The 25,533-nt window shown below is 50.9% G+C and overlaps 1 protein-coding gene across 4 annotated transcripts in view; it reads left to right on the top strand.

Annotated features, from left to right (window-relative positions):
* Positions 1-234: 234 nt before the first annotated feature.
* The window catches only part of LOC136843738 (BET1 homolog), a 293,632-nt gene continuing 268,333 nt past the window's right edge, over positions 235-25,533 (top strand). The window contains exon 1 of one of the 4 annotated variants that reach the window (XM_067112388.1): positions 235-445. Coding sequence is in view for 1 of the 4 variants with exons in the window: in XM_067112391.1 (XP_066968492.1) it covers positions 681-837 (157 nt within the window). In the remaining 3 variants the exon portion in view is untranslated. The other 3 variants (XM_067112389.1, XM_067112391.1, XM_067112390.1) reach the window with 3 other exon arrangements.

Here is a 25,533-nt window from a genome sequence, read left to right on the forward strand (position 1 = left end):
CGTTGTCCACAAAGCTTATTGTAAGTGGTATTGCTTGCGGGAAAGTAGGTGACGTGAAAATGAAAAGATTAAAAGTGAAAGAAACATGAATAACAAGTGAAATGAGGGCGTTCAGAAGATATATATATATATATATATATATATATATATATATATATATATATATATATATATATATATATATATATTTATATATATATTATATAATATAATAAAGAGTAAGTGCTGACTTGAGTGATCCTTCTTTCGGTAGCCGCAAGGCCAAGGAGCTACAACACCAATGTTCGGAACTGTGTTGCGGAGAAACCAGTAATTGACTAAGTAACCACTGAACAAGCAGTCGTAGGAACCTACCCATAGGGCTGAGGCAAACAAGAAGCGTTCGGCAGCATATGTCTCGTAAGATCCGTTGATCGATCCTAAAATATCTCTGGACAGGGAGAAGGTGAGAATGAATTGATGAAAGCCATTTGTAACAACAGCCCAGCCGAGTGTAGAACCACGGCACAAGGTATAACCCCCGACGTCAACAAATTAGACTTTCCCAGAATACCAGCTCCTGCCTTGACCACAGCTGACCATACTTACGCCTAGGCTACCGAACCGCACTTAGGGCGCCGTGCCCTGACCTGGCCGCCTGCCTCCCCTCCCCCCCAAAGTAACACTAAACATAGGAGACAATGTACTTTGCTTTCGTTGTTAGCATACCTACAGTAGCCAGTCAGAAGCAAGCACTTCCCCCACTGGGTAGGCAGCTGTGCCCGGCTGCCAACCTGTGCCAGGATGGGCCTCTGCCTTTTACTGTAGAAAGAGCCTCGTCAGCCCAGATATATTTTGGTAGTGTACATGTCCCCTTTGGTCACAAGGCTATGGCACCCTAGGCTAGGTGATAGCTTTCCTGGCCAAATTATGAACCGTATGTTTTTCTAACAGTATTTTTTCAGGCTATGCATTTTTGGTAGAACGAAGCAACAGGCCAGCTCCGCATACGCTATTACTTAGGAGTTGATTTTTCTTCTAGTATTTTGGTTGCCTAGGCTATCAAGAAGTTGCTATTTGTTTTGTCAGTCTACTGTATTTAACCTGTAATTAGCGCCAGAGCTGATATTTTATTGAATGCTGGCCATCCTGGAATGCTATTGTGCATGCACAGTGCTGTAGGCTAACTGGTAAAAAGTGAGGTAGATGTAAGTAATAGCTCCGCAGCGGCGATTTCCTTCTAACTTGACTTTTTCTACAGTTTTTTGGTTCCTAAGTATGGATTTACTTTCAGTTTTTTTTGCACAGATGTAATTACCCTGTAATTAACCCCTGAACTTCATCCAACAAGGGGTTTCTATACGCAGTCTTCATGAGACAGAGCACGGCTACGTCTGTTTTGAACGGTTCATATCCCGTCCGGCAAGTGCAATAACTTCTTAACATATGGGTACCGCCCCCCCTCCCGGCCATTACTAAACGCAGCAAAGGGACATTCCATTTGGCTGACAACAGACATGCACCACCAGTATCACAAGCCCTAAAAGTGTAGAAAAAACCAGTTTTTAAGTTAAAACAGGCACGGAGCTAATACTTAGAATTACCAAAAGTGGAATTTCCGTCACCTGCTGGCTTGGGGGGCAGAGCCCTCCAGCTAAGTAACACGGCCTACAAGGTTAGGGTATGTTAGGTTAGCTTAGTTCCTTTTATATTAGGTTTCCTTAGCCAATCCCCTCTTGAACCTGTGGCTCCCGAATGACTTGCACATGCACAGAACCATTCCATAAAAATAACAAAGCAGTCTGGTCTTACACCCAACATTTTCCCCCCAGGGAAAACCCTGCGTTCCCAAAGGGTCCCAACCATTTTCGGTAGATATGAGGGTAGTAGTAATTGACTGACAGTAAACTCCACCACTTCCTTCATCAGCAACACTAAAAGTATAGGAAAAATTAATTTCCAAGGTAATAGTCTGTGCGGAGCTTTTGCATAGATTTACCGCATTTTTATCGGAACAGATGCAGGGTAGGGGAATGGGTTGGCCTGAGAAGTCCCACCTTGAAAACTAACCTTTTCCAGAATGCTGTGTCCTGACCTAACCAGAGCTGACCCTCCTAACCTGACGTAGGGAGCCATACCCTGACCTGGCCATGAGGGCTTGCCCCCCACCCCCTAAGTAATACTAAGTAATGAGCACATGGACTGGCACAGGTTACACCTTTGAGGTAGTAGGCTCAAATTGCCAACACCTACCCCCTGTCTTCCTACTTTGGTTACTACCTTTTGATCTTTGATGTTGATAAAAATCACTTTTGTGTTCCCTAAAGCCATGCCATCCAAAAATTGTTAGGATCCCTGAGGAAACCAGGTCATCTGGAAACCAAAAACAAGTGCAAGGCACTAGCTTAAGTCAGAAAGGTAGATGTGTAAACATAGCCTAGTTCAGGCTCTTCGTTGGGTGAGTCGGTAGAGTTGTGGCCTGGAAACTCGCTAGGCTCGAGTTCGCCTCTCCGCCCAGCTAATGAAGAGTTAGAGGAATTCATTTCTGGTGGTAGAAATTCATTTCTCGTTATAATGTGGTTCGGATTCCACAATAAGCTGTAGGTCCCGTTGCTAAGTAACCAATTGGTTCTTAGCCACGTTAAATAAGTCTAATCCTTCGGTCCAGCCCAAGGAGAGCTGTTAATCAGCTCAGTGGTCTGGTAAAACTAAGGTATACTTAACTTTTCATTCACATCAACAGGAAGCTAACAGTCTCCCCAAAATTTGTAAAGCTGGGAAATATAATGTCAGTTAGTGTAGAGGGATGCATCCTAACATAACTCAATCTAGCATGCCAGCTCCTTATTTAATGTGGAACATGCCCTCGCCTGACCTGATGTAGATTGCCCCGTGACATCCACTTCATATCTCCCTGGCATTCACTTGAAACTTTATAATGAACACTGGTGCTTGATCGAAAAACTGTTATGATGCACATCTGTAATTTTCCTCTGAAGAATTGTATTGGGGTGGATAATGAAATGGCCTTTGTTTGACCAGTAACATAACCTACCTACCTTTAACCTAGGGGAGATGAGAATGTGCAAACTCCCTTGCCTCAAATATATCAAACTTTTTGAAGGAGGCATGAAGGTATTTTCATTGAAGAGGACAAAAGAATAACAGTTTGGTTTGGCTTAACCTAGAAGAAACTGACATATTGAGCCTCATGAACGAGTTAAAAGACTTCGGAAGATGATAGACAACATATTGAGAGTTGTTCCTACACGATACACAAACCATCGGTCCTTTATTTTAGGAATTACTTTCAGCGAAGCTGGAAAGGCTGTTTAAATTTTTGAACACGGTGGTTAGGCAGTTAACTAAAGTCTGGTTGGCAGGAGTCCCGCCTGCCCATATGTAAAATATTCCAATTTGCTTTTGGCCATTGAGCGATGTGGACGCGCGTCTCCTCTCTCTGCCCAGCTTGCCGTTTCGCTGTTTTCGTGGCTGGATCTTTCTTTGTTTTTTTATCTTTTGCCTAACTGATTGTGCGTTTGTTGTTTTATCAATACTGTACGCAAACCCACAAACCATTTAAGCCAGTGCAGAAGGGCATTGCTCAACGTTTGTGCCTTGGCGTGGATGGTAAACTGTGCACGCACTTCCACTCACACATCAGTGTTGACCCTTGTCCTTTGCGCCAGTTGCATCGTTTTCATTGGAGGGGTGGGTAGAGCTCTCGGCAAGCACACTGTTGGCCCAGCGTTCGACTCTCCGACCGGCCAATGAAAAATTAGAGGAATTTGTTTCTGGTGATCGAAATCATTTCTCGCCATAATGTGGTTCGGATTCCACAATAAGCTGTAGGTCCTGTTGCTAGGTAACCAGTTGGTTCTTAGCCACGTAAAATCAATCTAATCCTTCGGGCCAGCCCTAGGAGAGCTGTTAATCAGCTCAGTGGTCTGGTTAAACTAAGATATTCTTAACTCTGCACCAGTTACAGGGGCCATGACTGTACTGTAATCCTAATTGTTCCTACACAAATACAAACCCTTGGTCCTTTACATATGGGGATACTTTCGGCGAAGCTGAACAAGGCCACTAAAGACTTACAAGGCATGAGTTGGTATTACTACCAGCTGGACATGTGGTTGGTAGCAGTGGAAAACCCACAGTACCAACCGCCCAGATTCACGCATTCACTTTACTTTCCGGCCTTGTCTGAAGCAGACGTGTCTTGCGGCTCTCTGTTCAGACTTCTGGATGCTAAAGCTTCAACCTATTCACGGTGTGTTTGTTCCTGTTTTCTTTTTGGCTTGTTCCCCTGTGTATTTGTGCGTGTTTGTAAGATGGATGATCTTTTGCAAACCCATGACTTGGATAAGCCTGTGCACTGGATTTATCAAGGACAAAAAGTGTGGAGCCTTCTGCTGTAGCATGGATTCAGATCCCCACTCCCTTTGCTTAAAATGTCGTAAAGGGAGTAAGGTTCCCCCTGATTGTACTGTCGATGACCCATGTGATGAGTGTAGGCTTTGGTCTCCTGGGCAGTGGGATAGGTACTCTCGTAGACCCAGATATAAGCGGAAGGAATCCAAGGCATCGGAGGGGCTGTCTTCAGCTCCTCCGACTCCAATTGTGGTTGATCCTTCTCAGTCTTATCTGAGTCCCGATGGCCTCCCCTTACTGCCCCTGACGGAATCCATCTCCCTGTCCCCTGTGTCTGCATCCTCGGTCACAGAGGAGGCGAGAACGGTCGACCTAGCCTAGACTCCTCTCAGTCCCCTCCCACCCAGAGTCCCTCATCCCAGGGTTAAGGGTGGGGGGACCTTGCCTGCCTTTGTCTTCTTCCTCAGGTTTGGGACCTGTGCCGGGTTTGAGTCGGACGTTGGAGTCGCTCGGGATGGTTAGCAATTCTGATTTGTCCTCGCTTCTCGAGCACATCAGCTTGGTGGTGCGGGGAGGGGTACTGCCCCCTTCCCCCACTACTCACACGGTGGATGCTCTCACGACCACCACCGTTAGCGCTGTGTTGCCGAGGAGCGTAGTGACTTCAGTGGGAACGTATCATGCATATGGTGCAGTCCCTACCCCTGCCATCTCAGTGTCTTCACTGGCCGGCCCGGTCTGCTCGGTCACTCCGCCGCCTCCCGGCTACGCTCTCACGCCTCCTGCCTCACTTCTACCGTTACCCGTGCCTGCCCCGGACCGTCCAAGATCGATCCAGACAGCGGACGCTCCCAACTAGATTCCCCTCGACCAGTTGCTCCTGCTGCAGTTCCTACCCCAGTTTCCGTCGACCCAGTATGATCTGTCTTCGGCAAGCTGGGGGATGCGGTCTTATCCCTGATTGATAAGAAGAAGAAGAAGCATGTTCGTCATTCATCCCCGTCATCTTCTTCCTCCTCTTCCTCATCGTCGTCATCCTCGTCTTCGTCTTCGTCCTCCTCTCCCTCTCCCTCTTCTAAGTCCAATTTGGCTAGGAAGGGGAGGGCAGCTCCTTCTCCTTCCAAGAAGACTCGCTCTGCTAAGGCAGCACCCTCCCCCCCTCGGGGACAAACCACTGGTTCTCTCGCCAAGAAGGGCACCTCGGTACCCTACTCGGACGGTTCGGGAGCTCCATCCTCCCGGACTGGTTCTGTTTCGGTGCCTCCCAAGTGCATGTCGCCGAAAGCATGATCTCCTCCAGGAGACTGTGCGGGCTCGACCTCTGTCACGAGTTCGGGCATGGAACGGGAGAAGGGGAGGAGCCTGCAGGCTTCTCCCCCACCCGAACCGTCGCCCTTGCCCAAATCAGAGAAGGGTACGGTGGGGAAGGTGCCCAAGGACGTCCTGTCCCCGAAGGCGTCTGAGATATCAACGAAAGGATCCCCACAGCCTTCTTCGTCTGTTTCGACACCATAAGAAGGCCGGAACACGCCTGGATGATAGGGACAGCGGCCTCCGATCGGCAGTCCGTGCCCCTGCAGTGGTCTCCTCTGCACACCCCAGCGTCGAGGCTCGTCCAGCGTCGGAGCATGGATTGGCTGTGAGGAGGCCATCCCCTGACCGTCATGACGGTCACTCGCCCAGACGAGCCAGTCCGTCTAGGCCCTCTCACGATCCTCCATTGCGGGTCAGGGACTGTGAGGGGTCCATCACCTCCACTGGCTATACCAGCGGACGCGACGGTAGTGTTCGCTCTGTCTCTCCTACCCCCTCAACTTCCTCGGGATTCTCAGGGAGGAAACGGGGTTGGTAGGATTGCTGGGGCTGAGGCTCTCGGGCAATCAACTTCAGGAACGTCCGGCCCTCCCTCACTCCAGGCGAACGAGAGGTCGTACGCTGCTGTCGTGCAAGGCAGAGAGGCGGGGTCTGTCTCGGGCTCTCCTGCGGGTGGGGCTTTCCCGGACGACCGTCTCTCGGAGGACCCTCTTCCGAGAGATCCGGACACTCCAGAAATGCAGGGGCGTTTGTAGAAGTCGTTGCGCTGATCCGTCAGCACAGCTGCCTGGAGGAACCGCTTCCAGCCCCGTTGGAGAAACGGTCGTCCAGACTAGAGGAGTTCTACGCCTCCAGGAGGGAGCCCAAGCCTTCTCTTGGTCTCCCGTGGTCTCCTTTAGTGGACAGCGTTCTCAGCCAAGTGAACGACTTAGTCTCCGGACAGTTGTCGTCACTTCGCTCGGCTCGAGCTACCAAGCTGTTACCTCCCGGTCTTCTGAGACAGAAGAAGTACTACGTTCCGTCAGAATGTGTACTGCAGATGAAGTTCATGGAGCCAGGGCTGACTCAGTTAGCACCTGGTGCCACTTTGGCTCAGCTGCTGGCAGAGCATGCTCTTTTCTCGCAAGCTGAGATGGGCGCTTTAGAGGGTACGGCTCTGTCTGCCCTCCAGGCGGTCCCTTGGCTTGACAACTGGGCCTTCGCGCTGTCAAGAATAGCAGCCTCGTCTACTCAGAGCGAGGATCCGACCTTCATGAGTCTTTGCCAGTCTGGAGGTAAGGCTATTTCCTTTCTAGCCCACCAGACAGCAAACCTCTGGGCCAACCTAATGCTGAAGAGAAGGGATGCAGTGCTATCCTGGATAAATTAATTTCCAAGGTAATAGTCAGTGCGGAGCTTTTGCATAGATTTACCGCATTTTTATCGGAACAGATGCAGGGTAGGGAATGGGTTGGCCTGAGAAGTCCACCTTGAAAAACTAACATGCCAGAATGCTGTGTCCTGACCTAACCAGAGCTGACCCTCCCTAACCTGGCGTAGGGAGCCATACCCTGACCTGGCCATGAGGCTTGCCCCCACCCCTAAGTAATACTAAGTAATGAGCACATGGACTGGCACAGGTTACACCTTTGAGGTAGTAAGGCTCGTGCCAACACCTACCCTGTCTTCCCTACTTTGGTTACTTTACCTTTTGATCTTTGATGTTGATAAAAATCACTTTTGTGTTCCTAGCCATGCCATCCAAAATTGTTAGGATCCACAGAGGAAACCAGATTCATCTGGAAACCAAACAAGTGCAAGGCACTAGCTTAAGTCAGAAAGGTAGATGTGTAAACATAGCCTAGTTCAGGCTCTTCGTTGGGTAAGTCGGTAGAGTTGTGGCCTGGAAACTCGCTAGGCTCGAGTTCGCCTCTCCGCCCAGCTAATGAAGAGTTAGAGGAATTCATTTCTGGTGGTAGAAATTCATTTCTCGTTATAATGTGGTTCGGATTCCACAATAAGCTGTAGATCCCGTTGCTAAGTAACCAATTGGTTCTTAGCCACGTTAAATAAGTCTAATCCTTCGGTCCAGCCCTAGGAGAGCTGTTAATCAGCTCAGTGGTCTGGTAAAACTAAGGTATACTTAACTTTCATTCACATCAGCAGAGCTAGCAGTCTCCCCAAAATTTGTAAGCTGGGAAATATAATGTCCAGTTAGTGTAGAGGATGCATCCTAACATAACTCAATCTGCACCAGCTCCTTATTTAATGTGGAACATGCCCTCCTGACCTGATGTAGTGCCCGTGACATCACTTCATATCTCCTGGCATTCACGCCCGAAACTATAATGACACTGGTGTGATGAAAATAACATGATGCACATCTGTAATTTTCCTCTGAAGAATTGTATTGGGGTGGATAATGAAATGGCCTTTGTTTGACAGTAACATAACCTACCTACCTTTAACCTAGGGAGATGAGAATGTGCAAACTCCTTACTCAAATATCAAACTTTTGAAGGGGCATGAAAGTGTTTTTTTGTTTTTAAAATTTTCATTGAAGAGGACAAAAAGAAATAACAGTTTGGTTTACCAGGTTAACCTAGAAGAAACGACATATTGAGCCTCATGAACGAGTTAAAAGACTTCGGAAGATGATAGACAACATATTGAGAGTTGTTCCTACGATGCAAACCATCGGTCCTTTATTTTAGGAATTGCTCAGCGAAGCTGGAAAGGCTGTTTAAATTTTGAACAAGGTGGGTAGGCAGTTAACTACCATCCAGTTGGCAGGAGTCCCGCCTGCCTGGATGTAAACATTCCGATTTGCTTTCAGCAGTCGAGTGATGTGGACGTGCGTCTCCTCTCTCTGCCCAGCTTGCTGTTTTGCAGTTTCGTGGCTGGATCTTTCTTGTTTTTATCTTTGCCTAACTGATTGTCGTTTGTTGTTTATCAATACTGTCACATGAAGCCCACAAACCATTTAAGCCAGTGCAGAAGGAGCATTGCTCAACGTTTGTGCCTTGGCGTGGATGAGTAAACTGTACGCACTTCCACTCACACATCAGTGTTGACCCTTGTCCTTTGCGCCAGTTGCATACGTTTTCATTGGAGAGGTGGGTAGAGCTCGGCTAGCACACTGTTGGCCCAGCGTTCGACTCTCCGACCCGGCCAATGAAAAAATTAGAAAATTTGTTTCTGGTGATCGAAATCATTTCTAGCCATGTGTGGTTCGGATTCCACAATAAGCTGTGAATCTGTTGCTAGGTAACCAGTTGGTTCTTAGCCACGTCAATCAATCTAATCCTTGGGCCAGCCTAGGAGAGCTGTTAATCAGCTCAGTGGTCTGGATTAAACTAAGATATTCTTAACTCTGCACCAGTTACAGGGGCCATGACTGTACTGTAATCTAATTGTTCCTACACAAATACCGACGCGGTCCTTTACGCCTTAGGGGATGTACTTTCGGCGAAAAGGAAGCTGAACAAGGCCGCACTAAAGACTTACAAGGCATGGTTAGTACATACTACCACCTGGACGTATGGTTGGTAGCAGTGGAAAACCCACAGTACCAACCGCCCGATTCCACGCATTCACTTTGCGCCGGCGCATGCAAACAGGCGTGTCTTGCGGCTCTGTTTCGAACTTCTGGATGCTAAAGCTTCAACCTATTCACGGTGTGTTTGTTCCTGTTTTCTTTTTGGCTTGTTCCCCTGTGTATTTGTGCGTGTTTGTAAGATGGATGATCTTTTGCAAACCCATGACTTGGATAAGCCTGTGCACTGGATTTATCAAGGACAAAAAGTGTGGAGCCTTCTGCTGTAGCATGGATTAGATCCCACTCCCTTTGCTTAAAATGTCGTAAAAGGAGCAAGGTTCCCCTGATTGTACTGTCTGATGTTGAAGTGAGTGTAGGCTTTGGTCTCCTGGGCAGTGGGATAGGTACTCTCGTGAGCCAGATATGGCGGAAGGAATCCAAGGCGCCGAAGGGGGCTGTCTTCAGCTCCTTCGACTCAATAATGGTTGATCCTTCTCAGTCTTATGGTCGATAGCCTCCCCTTACTGCCCTAACGGAATCCATCTCCCTGTCCTGTTTCTGCATCTCGGTCACAGAGGAGGCGGGAAACCAGTCATTACAACCACACTCCTCTCAGTCCCCTCCCACCCAGAGTCCCTCATCCCAGGGTTAGGGGTGGGGGGACCTTGCCTGCCTTTGTCTTCTTCCTCAGGTTTGGGACCTGTGCCGGGTTTGAGTCGGACGTTGGAGTCGCTCGGGATGGTTGGCAATCCTGATTTGTCCTCGCTTCTCGAGCACATCAGCTTGGTGGTGCGGGGAGGGGTACTGCCCCCTTCCCCCACTACTCACACGGTGGATGCTCTCACGACCTGGTCGGCGCTGTGTGCCGAGGGCTAGTATTGTTTCAGTGGGAGCATTATCATGCATATGGTGCAGTCCTACCCCTGCCATCTCAGTGTCTTCACTGGCGGCCCGATCTCTTCCCGGTCCTCGCTGCCTCCCGGCTACGCTCCGCGCCTCCTGCCTCACTTCTACCGCCACCGTGCCTACGGACCGTCCAAAGGTCAGTCAGACAGCGGGCGCTCCCAGCTTCGTTCCCCTCGACCAATTATCTGCTGCAGTTCCCTGCCCCAGTTCCGTCGACCCAGTATGATCTGTCTTGGCAGCTGGGGATCTTGATCTTATCCTGATTATTAAGAAGAAGAAGAATCATGTTAAATCATTTCATCCCGTCATCTTCTTCCTCCTCTTCCCTCATAATCCGTCATCCTACGTCTTAGATCCTCCTCTCCCTCTCCCTCTTCTAAGTCCAATTTGGCTAGGAAGGGGCAGCTCCTTCCTTCCAGAAACCATCCTGCTAAAACGGCACCCTCCACCTCGGGAGACAAACCACTGATTTCTCTACGCCAGAAGGCACACCAGTGCCCCTACTCGGACGGTCAGGAGCTCCATCCTCCCGGACTGGTTCCGTTGGTGCTCCCAAGTGCGTATGTGAAAGCATGATCTCCTCCGGGAGACTGTGCGGGCTCGACCTCTGTCACGAGTTCGGGCATGGAACGGGAGAAGGGGAGGAGCCTGCAGGCTTCTCCCCCACCCGAACCGTCGCCCTTGCCCAAATCAGAGAAGGGTACGGTGGGGAAGGTGCCCAAGGACGTCCTGTCCCCGAAGGCGTCTGAGATATCAACGAAAGGATCCCCACAGCCTTCTTCGTCTGTTTCGACACCATAAGAAGGCCGGAACACGCCTGGATGATAGGGACAGCGGCCTCCAATCGGCAGTCCGTGCCCCTGCAGTGGTCTCCTCTGCACACCCCAGTGTCGAGGCTCGTCCAGCGTCGGAGCATGGATTGGCTGTGAGGAGGCCATCCCCTGACCGTCATGACGGTCACTCGCCCAGACGAGCCAGTCCGTCTAGGCCCTCTCACGATCCTCCATTGTGGGTCAGGGACTGTGAGGGGTCCATCACCTCCACTGGCTATACCAGCCGGCGCGACGGTGGTGTTCGCTCTGTCTCTCCCTGCCCCCTCAACTTCCTCAGGATTCTCAGGAGAAGCGGGGTTGGTAGGATTGCTGGGGCTGAGGCTCTCGGGCAATCAACTTCAGGAGCGTCCGGCCCTCCCTCACTCCAGGCGAACGAGAGGTCGTACGCTGCTGTCGTGCAAGGCAGAGAGGCGGGGTCTGTCTTGGGCTCTCCTGCAGGTGGGGCTTTCCCGGATGACCGTCTCTCGGAGGACCCTCTTCCGAGAGATCCGGACACTCCAGAAATGCAGGGGCGTTTGTAGAAGTCGTTGCGCTGATCCGTCAGCACAGCTGCCTGGAGGAACCGCTTCCAGCCCCGTTGGAGAAACGGTCGTCCAGACTAGAGGAGTTCTACGCCTCCAGGAGGGAGCCCAAGCCTTCTCTTGGTCTCCGTGGTCTCCTTTGTGGACAGCGTTCTCAGCCAGAGTGAGCGACTTAGTCTCCGGACGGTTGTCGTCACTTCGCTCATTCCCGAGCTACCAAGCTGTTACCTCCCGGTCTTCTGAGACAGAAGAAGTACTACGTTCCGTCAGAATGTGTACTGCAGATGAAGTTCATGGAGCCAGGGCTGACTCAGTTAGCACCTGGTGCCACTTTGGCTCAGCTGCTGGCAGAGCATGCTCTCTTTTTATAACAAGCTGAGATAGGCGCTTTAGAGGTAATCTCTGTCTGCCCTCCAGGCGGTCCCTTGGCTTGATAACTGGGCCTTGGCGCTGTCAGAATAGCAGCCTCATCTACTCAAGCCGAGGATCAAACCTTCGTGATCTTTGCCAGTCTGGAGGTAAGGCTATTTCCTTTCTAGCCCACCAGACAAGCAAACCTGTGGAGCCAACCTAATGCTGAAGAGAAGGGATGCAGTGCTATCCTGGATGCATGCGTCATGATGCGTGTATAGATATCAGATACTGATTACAGTGCACATACAATTACATGCACTCATGTGTATAATGTATTTTCAGAGATATACTTTATTTGCCAATGTTATGCACATTATCATTTATTCTGATGTTATTTAATGTATATCGTATGTAATTCGCATCGTGGCAACAGTAGCAATTACATGCGGCAACTTGCTGCTCAATATTGTTCCATGCATTTATATGTGCATAGTTAGTTACTGTCCTGTAGTCACTCTGTGCGTGATGTATGGATCTTCCTCCAGCCTCAGCAGCTGCCATATCTGTCAGCCTGCAGGATTTTAAAGAACCTACAGTATTATTTCACATCACCCTTGATTCCATCCATTACATGGACGGTATGCGATGGGAGCACCAACCCACATGGCGCAGTGGCGATATTTCCCAGGACAGATCTCAGCCGATTCACATTGGAATCCAAAGCGACGACCGCCCATTGCAGTGTTTTATGTCTCCAAAGCACATTGGATTCATGAGACTCCAGGATTTTCAGGCCAGTGTCTGCAGCAGTGCATTATAGTGTCTTCAGGAGTGATACAGTGTTTGTGCAGTGCAAGGTTTGGAGTGTAGTGTGTTGTAGTGCAGTGTGGTATTCCGTGATCGTGCCATCACAAGTTTCAAGCGGGAATGTTGAATTGAGCGCGCTTTCGCCGACATAATGAGCGTCCGCCTCTATCATGCATCGAGGAGACTGAGGTAGCGCCAGGCGGGCCCAGGCTAGCGGCGACAGCAGCAAGCGACAGCAGCAGGCCTCGCCTTCAAGCTCTGCCTACCAGCCCCACCCTACCCGGCTCTGAGACCCAGCATCGCCCCACCAAGACAACACACACACGCACCACTCACTCGCTCACTCGTTGCCTGAATACTTCGTTCTGCAAATACTACAAAAGAATCTTTTAATTTTAAATAACTCCTTGTGTATTTCTTCGCTTACATACAGTGAATTGATTATTTTCCTAGCACTCTGCACAATCTAAGCTATCTTACGATACCCGACTCAACATGGCTCAGCAAGATGAACAGCTGATTGAGTTGACTGATCAGACAGACAGTCAGACAGCAAACAAACGATGAGAGCAGCGGACCAATGCATCGCGGCACGCTGATGACGGTACCATTTCGACACTACCGCCTCCTGACTCCCCAATAGGCCAGAAACCCGCGGCAACGACATATTATCCTGATTCATTTTCTTCCAGACTTCCAGCTTACAAGGCGAGGAAGCGCGGAGACAAGAAGGCAGACCTTCAGACATAAATGGAGCAATCACGGCGGGATAACCAGCGTTTCATGGCTCTTTTTGAATTGCTATCAGGACGAATTATGTCGCCATAACCCCTGCAACCTGATACTCATCTGCAACCCCCTGTCACACCTGTTGCCCCAACCTCTGTGGTGCTGTGCATACACCTACAGTTTCTAGCAAGCCTACAGTCCACCCCCACCTCTTTTGCAACAAGATGCAACGTACCAAGCATTTCGCCAATGGAGACTTCGTTTTGAGGACTACGCAGTCTTAGTTGGACTTGATAAATTACATCAAGCATCCCAGTTAATCCACCTGAGGACCTGCATCTCCCTGGGCGTCCAACGTCTGCTAACGCATACATTGAGCATCCCTCGACACATCACTCTCTCTTACAGAAGTCTTGGATGCATTACAGAAGCACTTTCGCAGTCTTAGAAACGAAGCATTACGACGTGGGAATTGTTATCCTGCAAACAAGCTGTGGGAGAATCGTTTGCAGACTACTATGCACGCCTTAAGGATCTCGCTGACCAGTGGACTTATGCACTGGCAACCCCGCTTCCTGCGCTGAGCGGCAATTGCAGATGGTAATTTTGATGGGCATAAGGGATGAAGAGTTAATACAACGCCTTATCCCACTCCAACCCTCATCTACCCTCGAGAGTTTGTGACCTGCTGCCGCACTTTGAATCTGCACGTGCGACTGCATCAGCTATTACATCCTCACCTAGCCAAGTCAGTGCAGTGTCTTCATACAAGAGGAACCAGCGCCTACAGAAGAGGACTTCTCATCGATCACCGGACCAACGCTCTCACCAGTCTTCTAACAGTGACCCTTGTCAATACTGTTCCCATAAGCATGACTCTGGACAATGCCCAGCCAAGAGTGCCACCTGCAATAACTGCGGACGTACAGGTCACTGGTCCCGCTCTCAGAAATGCCCTGCTAAGGATGCTAAGTGCAATACCTGCCAGAAAAAGGGACATCTCGAGAAGGTGTGCAGGTCTTCCAAAATGAATAAGACTGTGGATGCAACCTCACCTTCAAGCACAAGTGGAAATTGCCTCTCACCACTTACTAAGTCAAGCACCAGCTGCCGTCTCGTGGTGCCAACGCATGAGACAATGAGTCCCCACACCAGTCACTGTCTCCATTTCATTTGGCGATATCTCATCACATCTCCAGCTAATCCCTGATACAGGAGCAGACATCACAGTGATTGGCACTAAACATTTGGATGAACTCTGCATACCCAGGACAAGACTTTCACTTCCACCCATGACGGATGTTGTAACTGCAGATGGATCCCCTATGACACCAGCTGTTGGATGCTTCCAGGCGACACTTAGCCTTGGCAACAAGTCATGCTAGCAATCATACATGTGCACGAGGGTATCCAGACAGCCCTTCTTTCCGTGGACATTGCCGAGCCCTTGCCATAGTGTCACCGGATTTCCCGAAGCCTATTCTCAAGGTTACGCATGTCAACAGATGTGCCCAGCTTCCTGCTTCCGCCATGATGTCACCTACAGCTGCCAAGGACTATTTTCTCGCCATTTCAGTGACGTTCTCATGTCTAAGAAGGATCTACAGACACAAACACTGAAGAAAATGGAAGGTCCCCAATGCGGACCCACCTCAAACCCGAGCTACACCTTTCGCTGTACATACTCCCCGGCCCATTCCGTTCGCCCTCAGGGATCAAGTGAAAGAAGAACTTGACTCCTTAGTGAAACAAGGAATCATCACACCAGCAGGTGATGAACCTTCTGAATGGTGTCATCCCATGGTCCTAGTACCCAAGGACAAAGGTGTCCGTATCACCGTGGATCACACCCACCTAAATTCTCAGGTCGCCGCCCTCGCACCCTTCGCCACGCCCCATGATGCGGTTCGTAACATCTCTCTCTAAGGCAAAGTACTTCACCACAGCGGACGCCCTGCATGGATACTGGCAAATGGAGCTGGCAGAAGAGGACCGCCATCTGACAACGTTTATAACTCCGTCGGAAGATTTCAGCACTGTCGCGCTGGATGGGATTTTCAGCGACAGGTGATGCATACTGCCTTCGTGGGTGACATAGCACTACAAAGGGATTCCCAACTGCGTGAAAGTCGTGGATGACATCCTGCTGTCCGACGAGGATCTCCCCTCTCACCTACAACGAATACACCAAATGTTGACTAGGTGCCGTCAATACGGTATCACCCTCAACAAGGAGAAATTCACCGTAGCTGCCCCTAAAGTTAACTTCTGTGGATATGTCCTGTCCTCCGATGGCATTACAGCAGACCCCAACAAAGTATCCGCTATCGTGACTTTCCTACACCGTCAATGTCACGGATCTCAGATCATTTATGGGCCTGCGTCAATCAACTAACCGACTTCACTCCGGACATCGCAGCAGCAGCACAGCCCCTACGACCGCTTATGAGCCCCAAAACGGCTCATTCATCTGGACTCTGACCATGAGCAAGCATTTAAGAAGGTCAAGGCAGCTCTGAGTTCACCACCTGTCCTGGCACCCTTCAACCCAGCCTTACCTGCGGTCTTGCAAACAGATGCCTCACGCCTGTATGGCCTTGGATATGCCCTACTTCAAGACAACGGCCGTGATCAGATGCGCCTCATCCAGTGTGGCTCTCGTTTCCTAACAGATACAGAAACTTGCTATGCCACCATAGAGCTGGAACTACTAGCAGTTACTTGGGCTATGGCTAAGTGCTGCCTATATTTGTCTGGACTTCAGCATTTCACCTTAATGACTGACCATCGCCCTCTGATACCGATTCTCAATCATTACACGTTGGATGCCATTGAGAATTCGCCTGCAACGTCTCAAAGTGAAAGTGGCCCCTTACATTTTCACTGCAGTCTGGCGTGCGGGGAAACAGCTATGCATACCTGATGCCCTATCTCGCTCCCCAACCAGTCAACCCACACCTGAAGATGAGGAAGACTGCACCACCTCAACTGCATATGTCAGATGCATCATCGCCAACACCGCCGCTTCCACTGATGACCAGGCAACAGGACCCATCGTCGAAGAAGACAGGACCCTACAAGAAATCCGTGCCGCTGCAGCCCAGGATCAAGACTACAGTCGTCTCGTCCATCGTCTCAATGGCTTTCCCACCAACCGCTATGACCTCCATGTGTCTGCCTTCCCGTATTGGAAGTTGCGGACAGTCTTTACGCAGATGGAGAATTAGTATTATACGGGCCCCGGATCGTCATCCCCTGCAGCCCCTCCGTGAAGCACTTTAGCTCGCCTTCATGACAGCCACCGAGGGATTGAAGCTACCCGGCGTCGTGCAAGACAGGCGGTATTTTGGCCAGGCATCAACGCCGACATAAAAAATACTGTAGAGAGTTGCGACGCCTGTCAACAGCTTCTTCCCAGCCAGCAACAGGAACCTTGCATGTGTGATGACCACCCATCCCGACCCTTCGAAAGTGTGTCAGCTGACTTTTTCCATGTAGCAGGGAAGGCTTTCTTGTTATTGCTGATAGACTTTCAGGCTGGCCTGTAGTTGTCCCCTGTGGACATGACACAACCCGCAGCCAGAGTCACAAGAATGTTCTGTGTCTTTTCCTTGAGGTTGGTGTCCCCTCCGCGGACGGACTGATGGAGGACCCCATTTTCCAGTCAAGAATTCAAGCAATTAGCTGATCGCTGGGGCGTTCACCACATCATCACTTCTCCACATTACCCTCAGTCCAATGGACATGCTGAAGCTGCAGTAAAAGCCGTCAAACACCTCATCATCAAGACTGCCCCATCCGGGAACATAGATTGTGAAGCCTTTGATAGAGGACTACTGGAACTTGAACACGCCGAACCCTGCTGGACATTCCCCTGCGCAGATTCTCTATGGCGCCCTCTCCGCACCTGTGTTCCAGCCCACCCCAGGTCATTCACGGATGAGTGGCAAACTAAGACTGAGGACTACGACCGTCATACTGCTGCCCACACTGAACAAGCAATAAGCCTCTACAACTCGCATGCCCGCCCTCTAACCAAGCTCACCATCGGCCAGCAAGTCAGGATACAGGGCGCCACAACACACCGATGGGACAAGGTTGGCATCGTGATGGGTCGCGCAGGTCAAGAAGTTACGAGTGCGCCTTCCTAGTGGTCGGGTATGGTTCGAAACCAAGACATTTGCGCCCAGTGCCTAACATGAGTGATGACACCTCTCCCCAAGTCCCTGTGTCCCCTTGCTCTGGCCAGGAAAGAGAGCCATCACTTAACCCTCCTAATGCCCCTCGCTGTTCATCCCGACTCGTTGAAAAGAATCCATGTTCCGCTCGAGACAGAGCTACGAGCGTAAAGGGGGAGGGAGGTGTATAGATATCAGATACTATTACAGTGCACATACAATTACATGCACTCATGTGTATAATGTATTTTCAGAGATATGCTTTATTTACTTAATGTTATGCACATTATCATTTATTCTGATGTTATTTAATGTATATCATTAGCTATGTTACGCATCGTGGCAACAATGTAATTACATGCGGCAACACTGCTATTGTTTCCCGCCATTTATATGATGCATAGTTAGTTACTGTCCTGTAGTCACTCTGTCGTGATGTATGGATCTTCCTCCAGCCTCACGCCACTGTATATCTGTCAATATACGGGATTTTAAAGAACCTACAGTATTATTTCATCACCCTTCGTTCCATCCATTACATGGACGTATGTGATAGGGCACCAACACACAGTACGGAAGCTGCAGTGTCTCTGTGTAATGGACCTATTCTGGACTCCACCTTCCTCTTCCCCAAGGGGGAGGTGGACGCTGTGGTGGACAAGAGAAAGGCCGACGAACACGACCGTCCTGTCCACCAGGCAGCGACGAAAGGGGTTGCACCGCCCTCTCGTCCTGCAGCCTAGTCCCTGAACCAGGCTAGCACCCCAGCCCCAAAGAAGTCTGGTGCTTTGACGGCCGCTTGGGGTAAAGTCCAGCCCTCTTCTTCTTCACCTCCGCGGAAGGAACCACGGGCTCCCTCAGATGCTGCCGTCGGTGGCGGGGCGGGGTTGCCTTTCCAGCCATTGGGAAACGTGGCAGCGATACGGAGCGGAGACCTGGGTAGTGGATGTCCTTTGGGAGGGATATTTCCTACCTTTGTGTCACTGCCTCCCCTCACCGACACTCCGGTCCAGCTCCCATCTTATCTCCAAGACCCCCTGAAGAAACAGGCCCTTCTTCAGAAGGTCGAAACAATGTTGAGCAAGGGCACCATCGAAGTCGTTGAGGATCGGTCCTTGGGCTTCTACAGCAGAACCTTTCTCGTGAAGGCCTCCGGCAGCTGGAGACCGGTGATTGACCTCTCTCCCCTGAACCGTTTCATTCGCCAGACACAGTTCACGATGGAGATGGTACGCTTGGTACTGTCGGCTGTCGGGGAGAACGACTTCATGCTGAAGGTCGACTTGATGGACGCGTACTTCCAGGTACCAGTTCATCCGTCGTCTCGTCGGTACCTTCGCTTTGTCCTCAACGGAGTGGTCTACCAATTCAAGGTTCTCTGTTTCGGTCTGTCGACTGCTCCGCAGGTGTTCACGAGAGTGTTCACCCTCATTTCAGTTTGGGCTCATTTGCGCGGGATACGTCTACTGAGGTATCTCGACGATTGGCTAGTCCTGGCAAGCTCTCGCTTGCAGTTGCTACAGGACAGGGATCGTCTCCTCGAGTTGTGTCACGAACTGGGTGTCGTGATCAACTTTCGGAAGTCAGATCTCACTCCTAAACAGAGGACTCAGTACCTGGGCATGCTGATCGACATGGCAGCAAGTAGTCTTTCCTTCTCAGGCTCAGATCAGCACGTTCAGGAAGGTGGCAAGGCAGTTCCTAACACAACAGGACCAGCCTGCTCAACAGTGGCAAGTCGTGATTGGCCACCTGTCGTCATTGGAGAAACTCGTTCTGCATGGGAGACTGCACCTTCGGTCTCTCCAGTGGAGACTGAGGGACTTCTGGGATCATTCTCGGGAACCCCAGTTGGTTCTCGTCCCCACCTCTCAGGAGGTGAGGGACGATCTCGCCTGGTGGTTGGACGACAAGAACCTATGCATAGGGACATCTCTGTCTTCTCGCCCCCCGGACTTGCTTCTCTTCTCAGACGCATCGAAGGAGGGGTGGGGCGCACACCTGGAGGAGTTGCTAACTTCAGGTGTGTGGAACCGACACGACTGGCACCTTCACATCAACATCTTGAAGATGAAGGCAGCATTCTTGGGCCTCCAGTGCTTCCAAGACCGTTTGGTGGGACACTCGGTAGCGTTGATGAGCGACAACACGACCGTGGTGGCATACATCAACAAGCAAGGGGGCCTTGTCTCCCGAGCTCTTCATGAGTTGACGTTGCAGGTTCATCAATGGGCAGTCGCCCACTCTGTGGAGCTGTTGGCCAGATACATCCCAGGCAAGAGGAATGTCCTGGCAGACATGCTCAGCCATCAGGATCAGATAGTGGGGTCCGAGTGGTCCCTCCATCAGAGTGTGGCGGACAAACTCTTCAATCTGTGGGGGCATCCAGTAGTCGACTTGTTCGCCACCCGGTACAACAGAAAGCTTCTGACCTTCTTCTCTGTCATACCGGACCCATGGGCAGCTGCAGAAGACGCCTTCCAACACTCAGGGGACAACCTCGAAGTATCCCCCGTTCTGTCTCCTTCGCCCAGTTCTCAGCTGGGTTCTGGGATCGATGAACCTTCAAATGATCCTGGTGGCCCCAAAGCTTCCAGAAGCCGCTTGGTATCCAGACTTGCTGGCTCTGCTCTCCGTGCCGAGAGAACTCCCCCTCTGGCACAACCTGCTTCATCAGCCCCACGTAGAACGGTACCACCACGCCATGGCTTCCCTGTCTCTTCTCGCCTGGAGGTTATCCACCATTTCTTGCGAGCGAGAGGCTTTTCTCACCAGGCAGCAACAGAGATGGCAGGATACCTCACGAAGTCCTCCGCAGCGGTTTACCAGGGTAAGTGGGCCGTCTTCTGTGGTTGGAGCCACTCTTCAGCAGGCAGCGGATTTCCTCATCTTCCTTCGTTGGGAGAAGCTCTTAGCAGTTTCAGCAGTAAAAGGATACAGGGCATCCTTAGCCTTGGTCCTGAAGCTGAAAGGCATCAATATTTCATCATCCCTGGAAATATCCTTGTTGATGAAGAGCTTCGAACGGTCTTGCCCGACCTTCCCTGTCGTACCAGACCCATGGGCAGCTGCAGAAGATGCCTTCCAACACTCGTGGGACATCCTCGAAGTGTATGCCTTTCCCCCGTTCTGTCTCCTTCACCCAGTCCTCAGTCGGGTTCTGGGATCGACGAACCTTCGAATGATCCTGGTGGCCCCCAAGCGTCCGGAAGCCGCTTGGTATCCAGACCTGCTGGCTCTGCTCTCCGTGCCGAGAGAACTCCCCCTCTGGCACAACCTACTTTCTCAGCCTCACGTAGAATGGTACCACCACGCCATGGCTTCCCTGTCTCTTCTCGCCTGGAGGTTATCCACCATCTCTAGCGAGCGAGAGGCTTTTCTCACCAGGCAGCAACAGAGACGGCAGGATACCTCAGGAAGTCCTCTGCAGCGGTTTACCAGGGTAAGTGGGCTGTCTTCTGTGGTTGGTGTCGTAGACGGGGCTACTCTCCGGTCAGAGCCACTCTTCAGCAGGTAGCGGATTTCCTCGTCTTCCTTCGTCGGGAGAAGCTCTTATCAGTTTCAGCAGTAAAAGGATACAGGGCAGCCTTAGCCTTGGTCCTGAAGCTGAAAGGCATCGATATTTCATCATCCCTGGAAATATCCTTGCTGATGAAGATCTTCGAACGGTCTTGCCCACCCAGGGAACTCAGCCCCCCCGAGTGGGACGTGTCTCTCGTTTTGTGGAGCCTAACTCGTGCCCCTCGCTAGCCACTAAGAGAGGCCACAGACAGGGATCTGACCCTCAAGACCATCTTCCTTCTAGCCCTGGCTTCGGTGAAGAGGATTAGCGAATTACAGGGACTTTCCTTTTCAGTTAAACACTCGAGGGGGTGGGCTTCGGTAACGCTCGAATTTGTCCCAGAGTTCGTAGTGAAAACTCAAAACCCAGCAGTCCCTGACGCTCGGTGTGAGTTATTCACGATCCCATTCCTGAGTGACTTCATAGATAATGTCCCTGACGAGTTACGACTCTGTCCTGTACGGGCACTACGGCGCTATCTGAAGAGAACGCAGCACCTCAGGCCTGAGTGTCGGCAACTCTTCGTTAGCACTGGGACCCCCAAGAAGGAGGTGTCTAAGAACACGCTCTCTTTCTAGCTTCGTGAGGTTATCAAAAAAGCGTATGCAGTGGCTAGCGAGGACGTCCCCAGCCCTCTACACCCCCGTGCTCACGAAATCAGGGGGATTGCGCCCTCTCTAGTATTCAAGAAGAACCTGTCAGTTCAGCAGGTACTAAAGGCAGGGGTGTGGTCACGCCAGACCTCATTCACCTCTTTTTACCTGTTACCCATCAGTCCTTTGATACCTTCTCCTTGGGACCAGTGGTGGCTGCTCAACAGGTTGTGTAACTTACCCAACTCCTGTATAGGACAGAGTTGCGTCTCATCTGTTGTACGTGCGTGATTGGGCGTGAAAGGTGAGTGACTGGCTCCCTCTTCTCCCCTATCATCCTACTCCTTCCCTCGGGCAGAGAGTTAGGCCGTACTAGCTGAACCGGACGTCTGACGAAGGTGAGTTTCATTACTTGAGTTTCTTGTCTTTGTTGCCTTTCAGGTGCACATTGATGTAATGTCCCCTCTTTCCCCTACAAGGCGGGGAAGGGGTTGTGGTCTAATTACCAAACCCATTCCTTATGTTGGTCCTTAGTCCCCGACGTTTCCCAATCACCCCTAATGTGGCTGGGAGGGGTTCTCCCTCGCTTTCGCCTCGCTGTGTGATCGTTTACATACCGTAACCTCGTCATAGCTAGGACGGTCTAGTAGACTGGTCCATATCACCACAGTTCTTGCAACGGTGCTCATGGTCCAGTGGCCATGTCTTCCTGGCTCTTACCCCAGGTGTACATGAGGTGCGTTGAACTTCCAGGCATTCGGAGACCTCCACTCAGATTTCCTCCCACCGAATCCTGAGTCCCCATATGTAAAGGACCAAGGGGTTGTATTTGTGTAGGAACAAATCGCATTTTTAAGAGTAAAATGCATTTTTCTTAACATACAAACCGGAGGTCCTTTACTCAGGTTACCCACCTCAGCCGCCCCACAATCTGCCCTTGACCAGAAAGTAAAGTGAATGCGTGAATCTGGGCGGTTGGTACCGTGGGTTTCCCACTGTTACCAACCACATGCCCAGCTGGTAGTAATACCAACTCATGCATTGTAAGTCTTTACCGGCCTTGTTCAGCTTCGCCAAAAGTATCCACATATGCAGAGGACCTCGCGTTTGTATGTTAGGAAAAATGCATTTTACTCTTAAAAATGCGATTTCAACTTGTGAGTGTTGTTCCTGGTCTCCAGTGCAGTGGATGAAGTTTACCAACAGGAGGCAGTACAAGAAGAAGGCTTCCAAAGCATCGTCTGGTGGTTACAGACTGCTGACTACTCCTTTGGTTGCCAACCCCTCTTCGTCTCTGCCCCCTTGCTTAACTTCCCTGCATGGCTCTGTCCTTCGGGAGGATCTCTCCCTCATTGTATTCATTTGATTTGTCAAGTGAAGACCATCAGGGGTGGGCTGGCGATCAGGATGACCTCGGTTTGGTGGCCTCCATTTGCTCCAAGGGGGAAGCTTCTTCCTCCGGGCGAGAGCCCCTAAGCCAGCTTTGTCTTCTTCAGGTCAGGCAGACGAACTCCAAGAGACTTGAATCTCATTGGGTCTCTGGAGGGTTCCTTTGGTGCAAGGACCTGAATTACCTGTGGTAACTCATGACTCTGTCACCGCTACCACCACTACCTTGATGATGATAGCATTCGCCAAAACAACCGCCTCTGTTACCACGCATCCATACCCGGCTGTGGTGGATCAGACTGCGCTGCATGCTCCTGCTCCGGGTTACATGGTGACCCTTCGCCTGCTGTGCCTGCTGTTCCTGATGCTCCTGCTGCTCTGCCAGTGTGGGGACCGCCTGCTGACCAGGATCCTGAAGATGATGTCCAGGAAGAAGTCGAAGAAGAGGCCTCGTAAGGTGTTGTCTTTGTCTTTGTCTTCTGCTGCCTCCTCCCCATCTTCTTCTGATGCTCACCAGCTGGAGAAGGAGAAGATTGCTTCTTCTACTTCTTCTTCTTCCCCCCCCAAAGAAGGGACTGCCTTCCTCCACAGAGGTGGCAGTGGGATCTCTCGTTGGCTCTCCCCAGTCTTTGGACTCGGGGTTGTTTCGTGTACCTCGCCGAGGTCTCGCCATTCAGGAGCCTCGAGTGCACGAGTCTCCAATGCCTGCACTCTTGGAACCAGCTCTGGGAAGTTTCTTCCAAGACTGGTGCTGTGCCTGCCTCCTCCCAAGTTTCTTCGGGCACTCAGGTGATAGGAGCTCCTGTTGATCGTCCTGGACAAGAATCGGGAGCTTAGGGTGCTCGACAGGATCAAGTCACTCCGAGTACTTGGGTTTTGCAAAAACCTTGAGTACCCCAGACCAGTAATGGAGAACCTGCTCCCCAGTCTGGTTCAAGCACAGGACGAGAGAAGTTGTTGAAGCATGCAGGTGCTTCTTCACCTCCTGCCAGTACTTCATCAATTACTCTGCCAGGTTCCCAACCTAGTGCGTCAGACTCAAGGGTCCAAGCATCTGGAGATGCAATGAGAAGGTCCCCTCCTTAGTCTTCGTCTAGTCAGGAGGCTTCGACCTGGAAGAAGACTGGAGCACATCGTGAAGATGGCGCAAGTTCGTGCCTGGGAGTATAAACTCGCTCTCTTTTGGCCAGGCCTTGATCATGTTCGAGTAATCAACTCCACTCGCCTAAGCCTTCAGGTACGTTTGCTTGAAGCTCTATGCTCTCTTTGGGACAGCACCTCACCTCGCGAGCGTAGGCATTCTTCTAGACTGTTGCAGCATCGCCACTGCAGGTTGGTTAGAGCGTAGAGGTTTACGCGAACACACCTGAAGGCTCTTGTCAGGTGAGTGGAGTCGATCACGCGAACATGAACGAGCTGGCCAGAGGAGAGCGATCGCGTACTCCTGGGTGTGAACTTGCGCTGTCCTCATGACATGCTCCAGTCTTCTTCGAGGATGAAACCTCCTGACGAGAAGAAAATTGAGGAGGGGATCTTCTCATTGCATCTCCTGGTGTTTGGACCCTCAAGTCCGAAGCACTAGGTCGGGAACCTGGCAGAGTACTCGATGTACTGGCAGGAGGTGAAGAAGCACCTGCATGCTTCGACACCTTTGCGAAGCAGGCTCTCCAGTACTGGTTTGGGGTACTCAGGGTCTCGGCGAAACCCAAGTACAGGGAGAGTGAATCAGGAGGACCGCGTCCCTCTTCCCCAGGACTCGGATACCCCGAGATACAGAGGACTTTGCAGAGATCATTGCGTTGATTCATCAGCACAACGATCTCGGGGATGGGGCCACGGCCACTTCTGTGGATCGTCCATCAAGCCTCGAATCTTTCTTGGGTCCTAAGAAGGAACCCAAAGTTTCGTTGGGGTTTCCATGATCCGAACTGAATTCTCTGGTCTCATCCTCTACGTCTCCAGAAGCGTTTTTATACGCTCTCGGACCCCTTGAAGTAGGTTCCTTCACGTGGTGAGGGGGTAAGGGGCCCTGGCTTTTCTTCTTCGTTCTTACAAAGAATAAGAGCCGGGCCCTGACGGATTACCTACAAACCTTTCGATTTAAATGGCGTGGATATTTTCACTTTCGTACAAATTTCTTGGACCTGGTAAATAGGAAAAGGTATCATAGCTGGGATTGGGTTTATATCCGAAGCTAAATAGTGAGAACCGTGGCAGGACCATCAACTGCCCGATAATGTTCGGACCTGAGTTTTCAGGCGGAACTATTCTACAGGACTGGACCACGGATTCCAGGGGGGTCTAGTTCTGGGAATAGGACTCTCGGCATTCTGTCCGGTTTGCCCATAATGTGATTAGGGTGGGGATGATTGTATTCTAGTAATGCTCTCAGTCCTATCAAGTGGGTTGGCTTACACTTGAGCCACTCTAATCATGTTGTGCCATCCCCTTTGGGGTAGGGTAGGGATGCGGACATT

The sequence above is a fragment of the Macrobrachium rosenbergii genome, chromosome 12 (assembly GCF_040412425.1).
Source record: "Macrobrachium rosenbergii isolate ZJJX-2024 chromosome 12, ASM4041242v1, whole genome shotgun sequence".
NCBI lineage: Eukaryota > Metazoa > Arthropoda > Malacostraca > Decapoda > Palaemonidae > Macrobrachium > Macrobrachium rosenbergii.